General features: G+C 39.9%; 1 protein-coding gene across 7 annotated transcripts in view; it reads left to right on the top strand.

Moving 5' to 3' along the window:
* Window positions 1-1,101: 1,101 nt before the first annotated feature.
* Window positions 1,102-16,017, top strand: part of CEP152 (centrosomal protein 152) — a 94,466-nt gene continuing 79,550 nt past the window's right edge. For 5 of the 7 annotated variants that reach the window (XM_046650071.1, XM_046650025.1, XM_046650033.1 and 2 more), the window contains exons 1-5: window positions 1,102-1,233; window positions 6,479-6,572; window positions 14,652-14,755; window positions 14,979-15,045; window positions 15,133-15,411. In XM_046650071.1, the coding sequence (XP_046506027.1) occupies window positions 6,486-6,572; window positions 14,652-14,755; window positions 14,979-15,045; window positions 15,133-15,411 (537 nt within the window). In that variant the 5' untranslated portion in view covers window positions 1,102-1,233; window positions 6,479-6,485. Of the gene's footprint in view, window positions 1,234-6,478; window positions 6,573-14,651; window positions 14,756-14,978; window positions 15,046-15,132; window positions 15,412-16,017 lie in introns of those variants that run through there. The other 2 variants (XM_046650053.1, XM_046650062.1) reach the window with 2 other exon arrangements.

The raw sequence follows: 16,017 nt of genomic DNA, 5'->3' as shown, positions 1-16,017 counted from the left end.
TTGAAGGCTGAGTAGGTGGAGAAGTAAGGGAGGGCAATACAGGTGAAAGAAATAGCTTGAGCAAAACAAAAGAACTTTTGGAACCACAGACAGCTCAGCCAGTGATTTCACTCACCTATTGCTGTGGATTGAGTACCTATTATGTGCCAGACCATTATGCTGGCGGATGGGGTTACAGGTGTCAGTGCAGACATCATAGGGTGGGATGGTGAGGCAGCAAAGGAAAACTAGCCAGATGATGAAGAGCCTTAAACAACCTTTTTACTCCGTGTTAGTATATATGGGAAAGGGTTAAAAGACTATGTGAACCTGTTGCTACCAACTCCTTGATATTCCCTTGGACCCTTTCAACCATAGAAGGTAGATAAAGTAGTGGATTTATTGCAGACTGGGCAGAACTGTCTTAAAGGGCAGGTTAACGTAGACGGAAGTGACCAGAACATTCACGTTAGAGGAAATTCAAGTAGTGGACAAACACGTGGGAAAATGTGCCATCTCATCAGTAATTAAAGAAACACAAATTCAAACAAGTTGGGACCTAGTAAGCAAGAAGACAAAGTAAAAGAACATCGAAGGCTGTTTGGGTGATGGGGAAGCAGGCACCCTAGAGAATCAGAGGAGCAAATGCAAAAACCTCCAAGGTAAGAGTTCAGTGGGGAAACTGAGGGATTCTGTGTGCTGCAGCCGAGAACCAGGGATTTGGGGTGGAAAGCGCGGGGGCCACGAGTCAGCGCACCAGTCGGCCCCATAGGGTGGTTAGGAAAGGGGCAAGGTTGCCCAGGCAAGACAGGTGCATCTTTGCCTAACGCTGGAGGCCAGGCGCTTGGGCGTCTCTAGGCAACCGATAAGCCCGCCCTCACCAGACTGAACACTTTCGTAATTGGCTCACGAATCCACCAATGGGCGCACAGGAGGAGCTTCCCGCCACCTCTGGCGCCCGCTTTCAAACAGCCGTATATTTGCAACTGCAGGGGGACTTCTCAACCAAGCTTGAGAAAGGCGGAGACTTCCGCCTCCACGCCCTGCCCCGAGCCGGCATGGCCCCGCCCACCGGGCCAGCTTCTAGCCGGCGATTGAAGGCGGCGGCTGCTCCTCAATGGCCTCAGGGCTCCGTGGGTTCGGTTGTGACTAGGAAGGAGCTAGCGGGTTAGAGGGAGGAGAAGGAGGTTTGCTAGAGGTTGGTCTTCGGCCGGGGCTAGGGTTTCCCCTCGGTGACAGCATCCGTGGCCTCCGGTGAGTTTCTCTTCGAGGCTGGGCTTGAGGCTGGGGTTGGAGGAGGTGCACGGTCCTCGGGATCCTGGCTGAGGTTTTCCGGAGGTCTGACCCGCCCCCTCCCCAAATCCTGCGGTGGTGGACTGCCCGCGGTTTGCGAGGCTCAGCCTTGGACTTTGAAGTGTCATCGAGACCCCAAGATCCTACTTAGAAGTGACGTCTGGGAATCCCTCCTCGCCTCCTCCAGGCTGCTGGGGTAGCCCTGAGACCCAACCCTGGCGACCCCCGCCCTGGTCACCCTGGCGCCGCGTCTGGCTCACAGTGGGTGCTCTGTGCACGTGTGTTGAGCGAGTGCCTGTGACGCTGGCAGCCAAAGCCTGCAGCCGCGGGCATTCTGGGCTCCGTGCAGCTTCTGTCTCGCGGTACCTATTTGTTGTGCAGTAGTTGACGCTAGACGGAGTTCCTTGGTAAGGCCATTGACTGTTTCATTTGTTAGCCTGTGGGTGCCTACTCGCTGCATCCTCTGGGCACCCTGAATCGATTTGTCCAAGCTGCTGTCATTAGCACTGATCACAGATTACTGTCATCATTTGTATTGTATGTCTATTTTCTTTCCCTCCACCAAGTCCTGTTAAACTTTGTAATCTTGAGCAGTGCTTGGTAAATAATTGTTGAATGAATGAATAGGCCTCATAAGCCTGGTGTTGCAAGTCTAAAATAGGCTAGTGTGCTCTGGCTATTTCCATTCTAGAAGGGAAGCAAGTAAGCAGAATTTCCTAACTCCTAGGGCACTAATAACCCAACTTTGTGGCCCTTAACGGTTTCTATCTTTTAGTTGTGAACTTGAGTCTTATTTCTATCTTTTAGTTGTGAACTTGAGTCTTATTTCAGCTGAATTTTGCCATATCCTTCACAATGGCGTGACAGTTTATATGCCCTCCCTGGATATGTGAATGCACTCAACTAAATAAGAGAGGCTGAAATTGAAGCTGTGAGAAAAGTCTAAGAAATATAGTCTGAAAGTGCAAGAGTGACCAATTTCCTGGGGGAACAGGATTGAGAGGGCACCTTGAAGGAGGTGGCATTTTCATCCCAGAAGGGGTTGCGTTATTTGAAGGAAGTTTTGCCACAGGCTGCGCCTTCACCTTTTCTCAGGTGTGTTGAATGCTGTTTGTTCCTTTAACCTCTTTGGTAGCTGACAGACTCCTCTTCATCAATAATAATGTCCTAATCATAACAAGACTAAAATGTATTGTTTGGTACGTAGTGCTAAGCACTTTTGGTGCATTATCTTGGGAATCTTCATAACCAATCTTTGAGGTAGGTACTACTTTTACCTCCATTTTATTAATGAAGAAATGGAGAAGAAATGCACCGCTGATAGATAGAACCAGAATTGAGCCCGGGTTGTCAGAGTGAGAGTGCTCATTCTTAACCACTTACAGTTGTGTTGTGTCCTTTACCATCCATTTGTAATCTAAAGTTTTTTCTTTCTGTGAAACTTCTCTCAGCCTTCCTTTCTTCTTAAGCAAAGTTATTTGTGCTTTGTACTTTCCTCTATTATAGAACTTATTACACTGTATCATTGTAACTATTAATTTATATCATTGTTTCCTTAAGGGACTATAAGCTTCTGTTGGCTGGTACCATGTCTTAGATACATCTAGGATGTAACTTGGCACACAGTAGGTGTTCAGTAAAATTTTATTGAACTAATGAATCAGTATAGGGCAACGTGAATGTATCATATTCATTCAGCAAATATTTGTTGTGTGCCTACCGTGTGCAAAGGGTAGGGGAGATACATTTTGATTCTGCTTACCAGCTATTAGGTGAGGCAAAAACAATGCTACTTTTGCTTTTTAATGTTGTGTACAACTAAAAACCCATTAGTCTTCTCATTGCAAGGAGGGCAGAGAAAACAACCAGGGACCACAAACTGAGTACTGACACTGAGCCCTTCCAATCTGAGTGTAACTAAGGACAGAACATAGTCTTGTTAATAGGTTCAGAAAAGGTTGTCTACCTAGGAAGAAAGTATTAACCAGATTGCTATTAAAAAAAAAAAAGCATACGGTACACTTATTCTGCATTTTGATCTTTTAATAATCAGTCAATAAATATAGAAACATTTCATTATCTTTATTGGTGGCATAGTGTTGCAAAATTAATTCAGAAGTACTTTTACTAGGGCAAATGTTCTTTTTCAATATGCATATTAATATTGATAGTTTTCAAGATGTTTTTCATAGTTCATGCTTTCACCAGCAATTCATGAGATTGCCTGTTTCCTATAAAATAGTCACCACTAGGTGTTATCTAGTTTTTTTGTTTTCAATTTAGTGGTTGAAAATCATATTTCATTGTTTAAATGACACTTTGGATTCTTCCTGAGCTTAAACATCTTCTCAAGTTAATTGAGCATTCACATTTCCTTTTTAAAATCGGTTGTCATGTCAGTTGCGCATTTTAAATTGGGTTGCCTTTTTTTTCCGTTTCTTTGTGAGAGTTGTATGTCTGAATTCTGTCATGTGTTTTGCCAATATTTTTCTCATTATTTATTATTTTATCTTTTGACTTTGTTAGTGATATATTTTTTCATACATAACGTTTGACTTGTTAATGATGTCTTTTGCCACATATAAATTTAATTTTTTTGTAGTTAAGTTTCTGTCAAGGTTTTCCTTTATGGCTTCTGGGTTTACTGTCTTGTTACTTTTTTCTAGAGCTGTCTCTTGTATTGTTCTGAATATTACAGTAAAGTCTCTGAAAGCAGTGGTAATTCATAGTGATTAATAAGTTGAAGAAAAGCGTTAGCTCTTATTTTAAATTTTAGTTAAAATACGAATTATCTTTTCAGTCTTTTTTTTTAGATGACAGTAAGTTTATCAAATTTCTCTTTATGCCTAAAATAGTTTCTTAAGGTCTCTGCTAGTTTGTACTTTTAAGAAGGAAAAGTGATTTGTTCCTTTTCTTCCTCAGTGGAGAGAAATTTTGGTCTTTTCAGATATTTTCAGATTCTTCTTTAATGACATGGTTTGGATTTAAAGTGCCATTCAAAGAAGGATACAGTTTGGTCTTTTACATTCTCTTCACTGAAAAATGAAAATATCTTGTAGAATTCATTATTCTTTATCAGGAAAAAAATAGCTCTTTATTTAAAGTAGCTGTGTTTGGCAATGGGCTCTTGTAAATCTTAATGTTCTTTTTCAATATTCAACAGGAATTAATGGCAGGTTAGTGAAGGACTGAAAAAAAAAAAACACCCTTCCTTCTTTTGTCTAATAAAGAAGAACTTAATCCAAATTCCATATTTTGGCTTTAACTATAAAATGCAGGAGGAGGTGGGGATTGCTGTAAGAATCAGAAACAGGAAAGATTGCTCCTGCCTGAGAATTCAGGATGTCCTTAAGGTCTAACTGAATCTCATTTCTTTTAAGGAGCCAGGATTTAAATGGGCGAGTATTTTCATTGTCTGTAGATTCTGTGGACTTGATGTTCACTTGCTGTAGTGAAAAAACCCCCCGAGACATGAGCACGTGTGAGTGTTTTTCCCTCACCATTTCAGCTGTATTGGAGGCTCTTTACCATACTCGGATCTCCATCTTATGCTGGTGTACAAGAGGGTTCTTGTAGCTGCTGCGTGGAGACAAGGTTTAGAATGCTCAGGCTTCTGTCTTTTCCCCCTCAGTGAAAGAGCACACATGTCCCTTCCTCCTTTTAGCCCTGGCACAAGACTAAAAAGGAGCAGGTCTGGTCTAAGAAGCAGAGGCTGGAAGGGTCTGCATTGATGGGAGGCATATGAGTTGATAGAGTTGAAAGGGACGGGCTGAGTGTAGGCGCCAGAGAGGGTGGGTTGGAGAAGGTGGCCTGCAAATTTGAGTTTGGCCAAGAAACATAACCCAGTCCTTGAAAAACAAACAAAAACTCGGCATATGGGGATTTTCAGCATTGAAATTCATATTTGTGTTCATCGGTAATACCATATTTCATCTTTCTAAAGCGCACATTTTCTGTTCACATTTTAACATCTACAAAGTCAGGCTGCATTTTAAAATTAATGATGTTGGCCACATAATTTAATTGGCTACATCTTCTTCTCAGTGGTACAAATGGAACTGTGTCCTACAGTCAAGGGCGCTTTGGAGCTGATGAAGTGGACTGTCTTGCTGCAGAGCTGTTGGCTCACCTGAAAGTTTGTGATCATGGTTCTCAGCTGTTAACACGAGGGAGCTAAGTTCTTTATGGTAAAACGCGTTTGGATTGCTGGGTCTGTCTTCCAATTTAATGACATTTTAGAGCCTGAAAAGTGTCGTGAATGAGTTGTGGCTCAGGCTCACATCAAAGTGTGTTTCATTGGCGTGCACGGAGTGGACTGAATGCAGGGCAGTGTTAGGCCGGGTAATTGATGACGCCTGCCGACTTTTTTGTCGGGATTGTTCAAAGCTTTGAAATTCTGGGTAGTTTCTGTGTAGTGTCAGGATCCCTAAGCATAATTCAAATCGTCAGCAGCCTTTTGACCGTAAGTACTTGAAAACCCAACTGGTGCTTCTGCCACAGCAGTTACCATTCTCCAGGGAGCTCTTGCTGTTGCTTTTGGAATTGCAGCTCCACAGTGGGACAGCTTTGCAGCCTTCACTTCTGTTTGTCCTGAGTTTTTTTTTTGCTAGAACCTAATTTTATCAAGCTCAAGAGCAGGACATTTACACTTATATTTTTGTTGTTTGTCACATGGAGTTTACCAGATTGTAAATGGTTTTTGGGTGCCAATCGTTAACTCAGAATTCAGTGGCTCTCTTTTCGTAAAACATGAGTCATATCTGGGTTTGTGATGTTCAAAGGATGAAGCAAATTATGGAGGCTACTACCTGTGCCATATTTAATAATAAGTTAGAAACTGAGTTATTCTTACAATTTTTGTGCTTTGGCACATTTCTACTCTGTTGTTACCTTTTTTTGTGTGGACAAAAATTTTGCTGTTTTAAGTTATATTTTCTAGACCACTGGAAATGTATAATCATAGGTTTATTAGCTTTTTGCATTTTTTCTTTTCTATGTATTGCTGTCATACAGCTATTTTCTGTGAACCATAATTAATTTGTAATAACTCTCCTTATATTTGGCACACTAAGCGTTTGTCATACATGAGTTACATAGATCTTCTCCCTGGCTGCTGTTGTCTTTTTGTGAATGGCATCCCTTGTGTAGTTTGGTTGGGGAGCTTTTATGGGATATTTAGAAACCAAACATCTTTATTTTCCCACAGGAGGACCATGTCATTAGACTTTGGCAGTGTGGCACTGCAGACACAAAATGAAGACGAAGAATATGACAAAGAAGATTATGAAAGGGAGAAAGAGGTAAGTTACTCAGAAAAAAGACTCTAAAGGCAATCTTAAATAATTTTGTTTCCTAATTAAAATTATATCATCTTGTGTCATTTTGAAGGAATTTATCATTCTTTTTTTTTTTAATTCCTAAAACCTCATCAGTATTTACACATTTAAAAGGTGGATGAGTGGAATGCTTCCTTGTTTGAGAGAAGAGTACAACACAACTGTGAATGATGCCATCAGATAAATGGTTAGATTCTTTAAGATCTTTCTGTTGAGAAGGTACTGGTTGGCTTTGGAGGCTAAGGCCTAGCTTCCAGTTGCTTGGAACATTGCCTTGAACAAGTCCAGAAGGTTCTTTGCTTTGGGTAGCTTATATCCTAGTTGAGGCAGATAAACAAGTAAAAAATGAATAAAGTAATTTGAGTGAGTGATAATTTAGTGCTGGTAAATGGTAGAGGAACCAATAGGGTGATACTAAAGCGACCCTAGGGAACTGGTGAGGGAAGGTCTCTCGGGAGGAAATGTTTGAGCTGAGACTTGACTCACGAGAAGGAGCAGCCATGCAGAAGCCTGAGGAAGAATATTCTAGGCCAAGACACCAATGAGTGTAAAGCCTGGAAATCGGGAAGAGACCCTTTGTATCTGTGGAACAAGCAGAGGGCTGTGGTTTTGGGATTGTGTGAGCAAGGGGTGAGTGGTGGAGATAAGGTGAAGAGGTGTGCTGGGGCTGGATTGGGGCATGTCATAGTAAGGTGTTTGTACTTTAGTCTAGGAGCAATGGGAAGCCAGTGGGGGATTTTAAGCAAGGAAGTGATACATATTTTGGAAAGATCTTTCAGAATGTTGGGTGGTGAATAGAATAAAGGAGTAAGAGGAGGAGATCCTATTATATATATATATATATATATATATATATATACACACACACACACACACGAAGTGTTTAATGGAATTCTTCGCACATAGTAACTGTTCAGTAAATGGTGGCAGTAGTAATAGTAGCATTTGGTAAAAGTCAATTTACTTGTTATAATCATTTTTAGTTTGAGTCAAATTTCTTGATTGACTGTGGTAACAGGCTTGTTTTGTACTGAGACTATGCTTGATGTGATCCATTTTCTAGTATGTCAAATAATCCTTTTTAATAGTTACTGTGGACCATTAATATTAACAGGAAGCAAGGAAAAGGGTCTATTGCCCAGATGGCTGGCAGTGGAGTTAGCATAGAGATAGGAAATGGCAGCTTAGGGGATTTTGTCCATAGACATGCATAGTTTGGTTGCACAGTATTTTTAAAATGAATCTACATTTAAAGATTGGAAAATTTCTTGTAACAATCCAGAGTTTCTGGCTTGTCTTGAAGTGTCCTATAAGCTCTGGCCACATGCGGCCTGTGTCTGCAGCTGGCAGCAGGCGCGCTGGAGCTGAGCAGTGGCTCTCCCTTCCCAGCAGGGCACAGTCCCCACCTCTCACAGACAGGGGCTTCTGCACTTGGACCCGCCGGCTTCCTTGCTCTTGTAAACTCTGCCGGGTCGTTGAGGGCATTGGAGTTTGTGACCCTGACCAGGGTTTCTGGACTTTGACAGGGTCCTTCACAACAATTGTTATGGCAAGGATGGGGAGGAGGATTTTCGGTTACTTTGTGAACTCACAGCATGAGGTTTTCCTGACCCTGATGGCTTTGGAGAGGTCGCTGGAATTTAGCTACTGGGATTCTTGAGAGGATCAGTTGAAGTAATTACTATAGTAGACTTTTCAGAAGAAGAAAAAATCATCTGACAGGTGATTTTTCATTGGAAAAGATGTTAGAGAGATGGGTAGGTTGTTAGAGTGAGCTTACTGCTGGGGGTGTTATGTGGTGAAAGTTTTAAATGGGGTGTTAGTTAGTTAAGGAGGCAGTTAATTCTAGATAATATAGAAAATAGCCAGGGGGATTATGTGCTGGCGTAGGGAATTTACAGAGGAAAAGGAGCTCTGAAGAATTGAAGTAACTAAGAGTGTTTCTAGCAGAGTGGAAGAAAAGAATATACAGCTAACTTGATTCTAACATGGTTGTGGTTCATGTTAATAAAAGGTATTTGTACCTTTTTTTTTTTTGAGGAAGATTAGCACAGAGCTAACTACTGCCAGTCCTCCTCTTTTGGCTGAGGAAGACTGGCCCTGAGCTAACATCCATGCCCATCTTCCTCTACTTTATATGTGGGAGGCCTGCCACAGCATGGCTTATGTCAAGCAGTGCCATGTCTGCACCGAGGAACCGAACCGGCGGACCCCAGGCCGCCGAGAAGCGGAACGTGCGAACTTAACCGCTGTGCCGCCGGGCCGGCCCCATACTTTTTTTTTTTTTTAATTGCTGCAGAGGAAGAAATGGAATCAGAGTCTAGAGAGTTTCAGATTTTTCAGCAACAAAATTCAGAATTGTTCATAAAAATTCAGCTGCATGTCTATTTTGTCACAGCAAGTTAAAATAATAAATTGGCTGATCAAACCGAAGCTTGTTTGCGTATCCAGAAGCCTTTTCAGCCTCCTCTGTCTTCCTGACACAGGTTAGCAGAAGAGTTCACGACCTTGACAGGTTGAAGAAAAGAGCGGGCTTCTCCTGGCCGCCTGGTTGGTAGCTTTGGGATTGCTGGCTGGGTTCTAAGCGTTAGCAGTGGGCTTATGTATAGTGCTTTCTCTACGTAGTGAATCACTTTGTATTCAGTTCTCTTATGTAGGAGGAATGCCTGTATCCCCAAGGATGTCCTGTAGGGCTGGCCAAGCAGGCCGTATCTGACTCATGGTCTACCATGCTATAGATTTATGAGATCCTCTCTCTGTAAATGGCAGAATAATCCTAATTTGGACCTTCTAGTCTGAATGGCCAGTTCCTAACACAGCATGCTTTCCCAAACTAAGTTTAATTTTGGTGCTTTGGGGTCACTTGGGATTTTGTCCACACTTGCCCATAAGTCAGTGAATAAGCCAGCCTCCATGCCATCCTAATAGCAGCTCTACAGTTATGATCTTGCCTTTTCCACTTCTATTCCATCCATTCTTTCCACTGAAGGGCAAATGGAGAAAGTGCATTTAATCTTCAGAAAAGGAAACGATTTAGCAAAGTGATTCAATATTCAGAGAACTTCTAGACCAGTGGAATCTCAAGCCATAGACCACCATGAAGAGACTTATATTTTGAAAAAACCTCCAAGAATTTTGCAGAAAAGTAAGGCACTATAATAATTTCTAAATTGCTACACTTCTAAGTGGTATTTTGGTAAAAGTTTGGCCACTGTGGACCAAGGCATAGCAGAGAATTGCATACCTCACAGCCTCACCCAGTGTGTCGCTTGAAACTCCATCTCCTACACAGTTCAGATTAGGGTGCAGGCGAGTGAGGGTGATGATACCATGGAGATGTAGTATTTTGTCAATTAGTCTTCATATCATTCATGTTCCCCACAACTTATTAGAGCACATTACTCTCTTGCTGTACTGCTTGAAAACACTGATGTAGTTGTTCTTCTTGCCACTAAGTAGACCTCATCCAAGGTATTCTAGGCAAACTTTTACTCGTAAAGCTGGCCCAGAGAAGAGGAATTCACAAGTTCTTTTATGAATTCATTCGTAACGTAAGAATCAGGTTTTGCCAAATATTTTTCACCTAAAGTTGCTATACTTTGCGATTTCCTCATCAGATATTACAGAGATACAGTTGTTATTATTGTGGTAGGAATGGTTGTTATAAACTTCAAGGTTATTGGTAAAGCCACAGCTTAAGGTAGATTGTCATTTGGGATCTCACAGTTTGCTGGAGTATACATGTACTTTCTGCAATGTCACCAGAAGTAGCTCTGTGATTATTGCTTGGTTCTAGATAGTAAAATTTTGTATGTATGTATTTTCGAGCTGGTGGTTTGTGGGCAGAAGTACTTAGTAATCTGTGCTGTCAAGGTAATACTTGCTAATGATGGTTCATTTAATGATGCTGTCTTTGAAACCTGGAAAATGATCTTGAGTGGAAAGGTAGGTGATTGAAGTAGCAGATGGCCGAACAGAAACTTGGACCTGGCGATACTGATTTGAGACCCTGTTGGTTTTAATGTTGGTACTTCTCTAATAGAATAATAAAGCCCAACTGAGCTTGGAATCATGTATTTTAGAGGTAATGCTTCCATTGCATAGCCTTTCTTCCACTTTTTAACTGCCTTGTTTGGTGTCATTATGGAAACATTTTGGTATTTTGTCCCCCACTAGAGGGAGTTGTAAAGCTAGTATTTGTTTACATTTTATATTATTTGAGTTATTTAGTGGAATTTTCCTGTCACCACCCAAGAAAATCAAAGAAACAAATGGCTGAGTATTCATATTACATTTTTTCTGATATTTTTCTTTAGCAACTTCTTATACTTTATCTAGATTGTGCCTTTGAATGTACACAGTATTTTTATACATGTATTTTTCAGGGACTGTCACAATGGGAACAAAAACATTGAACTCTGGCAGACTGAAGCTTGGCTGTGTACAAACAGGTAGAAATATGTGTCTTCTAGTGACTGACTAAGTGTCAGAAGAAAGCAGGAGAGGGAATGAGAGATTCAGGTTCTGGTGCCGGCTCTGCGACTGTAACTCTTAGTTTTCATGGGTGTGCTCCTTTCCTTCCCTGGCCCTGGTTTGCTCACCTTTAGAAGGATAGGTTTGACTTGGAGGAGCTCCAGTGTTCCTTCCAGGCCTAAAGTTCTATTATGTGTCATCTCTAGTGCAGCCAATATTTGTCCAATAAATGCTGCTGAATTTCATTTTCAGATATGTGGCAACCCAGACAAGGTCTTCCCCACTAACATTATAAAATTTAGTTTAGCTGATGGAATGAATTTTTGTGTTTTAATTCTGCACATAGCGTAATTCATAAACTAAAGCCCTAGTTATTTGACCCTTTATCAATTCCATATTTGGCCTTTTCGAGGATGTTTTTAACTTGGCTCTTAGATTAAAATGAAGAGTCTGCTTAGTGTGTAATCATGAAAGCATTATTTAATAATTCATATTTTAAAATATCAGAATCTCTTGAGCGTACTTATGAGGTAAGCTGCTCAAAAGGCGTGTGAATGTTGGCTAATCATCTGCTGCTTTTCCTTGGGGAGAAGATGTATTGTACGGTTTGTAATCTGAGAACTCTTGCTTTCATGAATATCGAGGATTATAGTTTCTGAAGACAGTCTGTTTAGTTAATTTAAGTTGAAAATCCTGACAAAAGCCTTACGTGTTCTCTGTTTTGTATTCCCTCTAAACATAGGCTTTTTGGATGTTCTTCACGGGTTATAATAAAGTGTTTTGTTGCTGAGGTTCTTTGAGTAAAAAGCCTTCAGTTTTTTCTCTCTTTTTACAGAAGAAACGTGTGAAGTAGTAAAAGGAGAGGAGTTTAAAGAGCAGTTTAGAGTACATTTCAGTAGAAGCCTTAGCAATGGCAAATTATCTTTTTTCTAGGGAAGTTCTCGCTTTAATCGTTAAATCAGTTGATACACAATAATATCCTACTGAGAAGATTGCATTTGCAACCAAAAAGCAGTCTGATGAATCTGAAAGTAAGGAGTACAATTAAATCTTGTCATTTCTGAGGATTGTTATCTTTGCCTTTGAGTCTGTATTTGGTAGTTGGGTCCATCTTTAGCGAGGAAAGTTTATAGTTTCTAAAATTCTCTACTTGGTGACATGTGTAAGTTGATATGGTAATTCAGTGTTTTATGGCATAAGGTCCAATGACCAAAAGCAAAATCTATTTGACAGTGTATATGAGGAGGGCACACTTTGATGCTGGGAAAAGGAAGCCTTGGGGGTGGGATTTTGTTCCTGAATGGCCTTATTGGGAGAACTCACCTCATTTAGCTTCTCTCTGCCCTGGAAGTTATGGAAGTCAAGGAATATGGTCCAGCTATGCCAAAGAACTTGATGGAGAAATTTTTTGAAGGTGAATGAAAGGATTTTAAAATGTCAGCATATGTGTAAAATATTTTATAAGACACTAAATACTCTAGGGTTGATTTTTCTAGTTGATAAGTTTACCTATGGACCCAGAAGCGTTTTGATGAACTTATTATTTATGCTGAAATTAATTTTCCTCTGTAGTTGCCAATTTTGTTAAGGTTGTGGTGTCGCAAAGAAAGCTACAAGAACTGCTTAATTACTGTGTAGCTTTTTCTGTCTTTGTGAGGGGGAAAATGTACTGTTCACATGTCCCTGTCAAGGTTCCCCCGAATTATAAGGTGTGTACTTGAACCTCACTGAAGGTTTAGAAGAAAATATTCTTTCTGTACAGGAGTCCTTACTTGATGTAAGTATAAAAGATTTACTTTGTTATTTTTTTCTGTATAGCATGTGGGGATAGTCTTTTTCCTTAAAGCAATAATTATAGACAAAACAGGTTGGACTACTTTTAAAAGACCTCATAGATGTTTTTTCTTAGTGAATTTTGTGTTTGTGAAGTCACTTTGCTACCTGTCAGTTGAGGCGTGCGTGCATGTATACGTTTACGAATATGTTGTTCTGTTTGGTTTTCAGTGTTGTTTCTTTTGTGTTTCTTGTTTTTTATATCTTTGCATTAACTCTGATATTGCTGATTCTCAAAATGATTTTTCAATTACCTTGCATGAGCAGGTGACTAATAAATCAGGCTCCTGGTTGTTCATATTAGTATCAAATAAATTGTGAGATGAAGATAACTTTTCATTGGAATAGAATATTTTTCTCTCGTTTCATTTTTAAGGAACCAAATGGATTGAGAAAACTTTTTTTTTTTTAATAATCCAGTGAATATTAGAAATATATCTGGGAGTGAGGAAGTTCCCAAATTTGACTTCACGAAAGCTTGGTAAACAATTGGGGCCTTCCTTTCAGACCTTTCTTAGAATGTTTTAATTTAACTTTTATCATATGTATTTTGTTTAAGAAAGCTTTTTGACTTTTAATGTAATACTCAGATATATTTTATAGCTGCATTTCATTTCTTTTATTCTAATGACAGAGAAAGTGGGGGGAAAAACCTGCCATAGACTAAGGAGCATCTCATTTTTTTCCTCCAAGGTTTTGCAGAGTATTTAATATTTCGAAAATTTACTCATTGCGTAATTTTATGGGATTGATTTTTGTACTGTGCGAGGACTCAGTCAACTTGTTAATTTAACTGGTGCTTAATTTTAAAGAGAAATCATTATAAGCAGTCCCCCTACAATTTAGTAACATATTGAATCTTCTGATTGTTCACATTTTAAGACATTATATTGAGATTTAAAGAAAGACATTTACAGATAGATATTGAAATTTAACAAATTAGGCAATTCGTTCATCTCTTTACCACAGTTTATCTTGAAACTTGAATGAATTTATTCTGTCTGAATAGTTTTTATAGGCAGAATGCTAGAGATGTGATTTTTCTAGGAAAAAAATTGGAGAGTGAAGTCAAATCCTTTTATGTCAGTTTTAGAGTTATGCTTTTGAGAGTGCTCTCTGTAGAAAGCTGAATCTTACAGCTCTCCTTTTACCCAAGAGCAGAGTATTGTGTATCTTTTCATCAATGAAATTAGTTGGCTGTCTACTAATTAGTCACTCCCCAAGAGGTTTCCATCACATTGTGAGAGCTTTTAAGGGCCTCTAGGCCACCTGCTGCTGCTGCTGCTGTTACCACCCGGGCAAAGTGCAGCTGGCTACTCAGATTCCCTGGGGGATATCTGATTGTCAAGTCCCCAAGGTCTGATTACTGGTACAAGAGGATTCTGAGAGTCAGGTCTGCCCTGTAATAATGTAATACTTAACAGTGATGGTACCATTATTATGACCTGCTGTGTTCCCGTCAAGAAGTTTTTAAATTCTGTTGTGTATGTGGATTTAAATCTAAGACCTTTTGTAGAAAAAAGCAAAGCCTTCTAGTATAAGTCCTGGTATTATGTATTCCCCCTTCCCCAAGTGAAATGATGAACATAATTCGTGTGGAATTTAAGACATTTATTAAATGGAGGAATTAGGAACTTCTTTGACTTCTACGGTCAAAATCACCTGTTCCAAGGCAGCCTTGGTTTGACACCTTGTGTTTAAGGCAATGTGATACTGATGCTGACTTTCCTGTCTCAGTTGCAGCAGTTACTCACGGACCTTCCTCATGATATGCTGGATGACGACCTGTCTTCCCCTGAGCTCCACTCCTTGGACTGCAGTGAGGATGGCATAGAGGGAGAGTAAGGACCTGAAGTCACCTTCACTTGTAGTTTACAGTTCTATAAATCTCTTTCTTTTGATTCTCTGCACGTAATAATGTGTATGATTATAAAATTGTAGACTAATTCTCAAACTTTTAGATGAAGGCTGGAGGGAAAACGTGTTAAAATCTTGGGGTTCTTTGTGGTATCTATGTCCAAATAAATGATCAGCTCTAAATCTAAAGTATTGATTTTTCTCAAGACCACATCGTTCTGAGCAATCGGAGATGAACTGGAATGTGCATCGAGTGCTGCCTAAATCTCAAAGTGTAAGTGTAAATATCTAATGTGATAATGACTTTGATGAGGGTGGGAATAGATCTTAGAGCTTTTGTTTTACTCTTGTTGTCTGATAGGACTATAATGAGATTCAGGATTTATATATTGGAGAGAAAAGCGGCAATGGCTGGGAGGAGAATCAGATTGAAACTGAAGGCCAGCATCCTGGGTACCATCCTGAAGAAGGTGGAGATGAAGGTGGAAGTGGTTATAGTCCTCTGAGTAAATATGAGCAGACTGATTTATATCACCTTCCTGAAAACTTTAGGCCGTATACCAATGGTCAGAAGCAGGAATTTAATAGCCAACCAACCAATGTAATTAAATTTTCAGATCCTCAAAGGAATCATTTTCAGGTACTGTAAGAACTTGACTTTCAAGGATTTGTGTGTGTACGCATGCCTTTGCTTGTATGTGTGTTTTTAAGAAACGTATTTAAGTGGCATGGTAAGATTTATTTTAAGTACAAAAATTTCTGAGAGTGCATTTATTCATGCTTAGCTGAATTACTCATGCTGTTTTCTCTTTATAGTCTAGTGAAATCGTGATCTGAAGTCAGAATTTTAAAATAGAGGCTTTATGGAAATAGTTAAACATTCAAAGTTAAGTCTGTTCAAGAATAACTATCCTCGTTTTACTGCTGCTTCTGGCTTTTACCGTTTCACTATGCTTTGGGGTGAAGCTACATTCAGGGGATCTTGATGGAGTTTTAAAGCAGTAACTCTATATAGATGTCACCATTTAATTGCTTGATTTTTCTTGCTCACCACCCTTTTAACAAATTTTAGGTCAAACACTTCAAAGCTGATATCTCTTTTGTGATGATATAGCAGTAGAAAGGATGAATGTTAAGGAAAGAAGCACTTTTTTGTTGCTGTTTTACCCTAGGAGAGTTTAATGAAGTAAGACCTTAGGATACAGTTCACTGTTGTTTAGACTTTCTCCCTAACAGTGAATGCTGC

This window comes from Equus quagga, chromosome 2, assembly GCF_021613505.1.
Source record: "Equus quagga isolate Etosha38 chromosome 2, UCLA_HA_Equagga_1.0, whole genome shotgun sequence".
Classification (NCBI taxonomy): Eukaryota; Metazoa; Chordata; class Mammalia; order Perissodactyla; family Equidae; genus Equus; species Equus quagga.
This window is presented reverse-complemented; position numbering and strand designations above follow the sequence as displayed.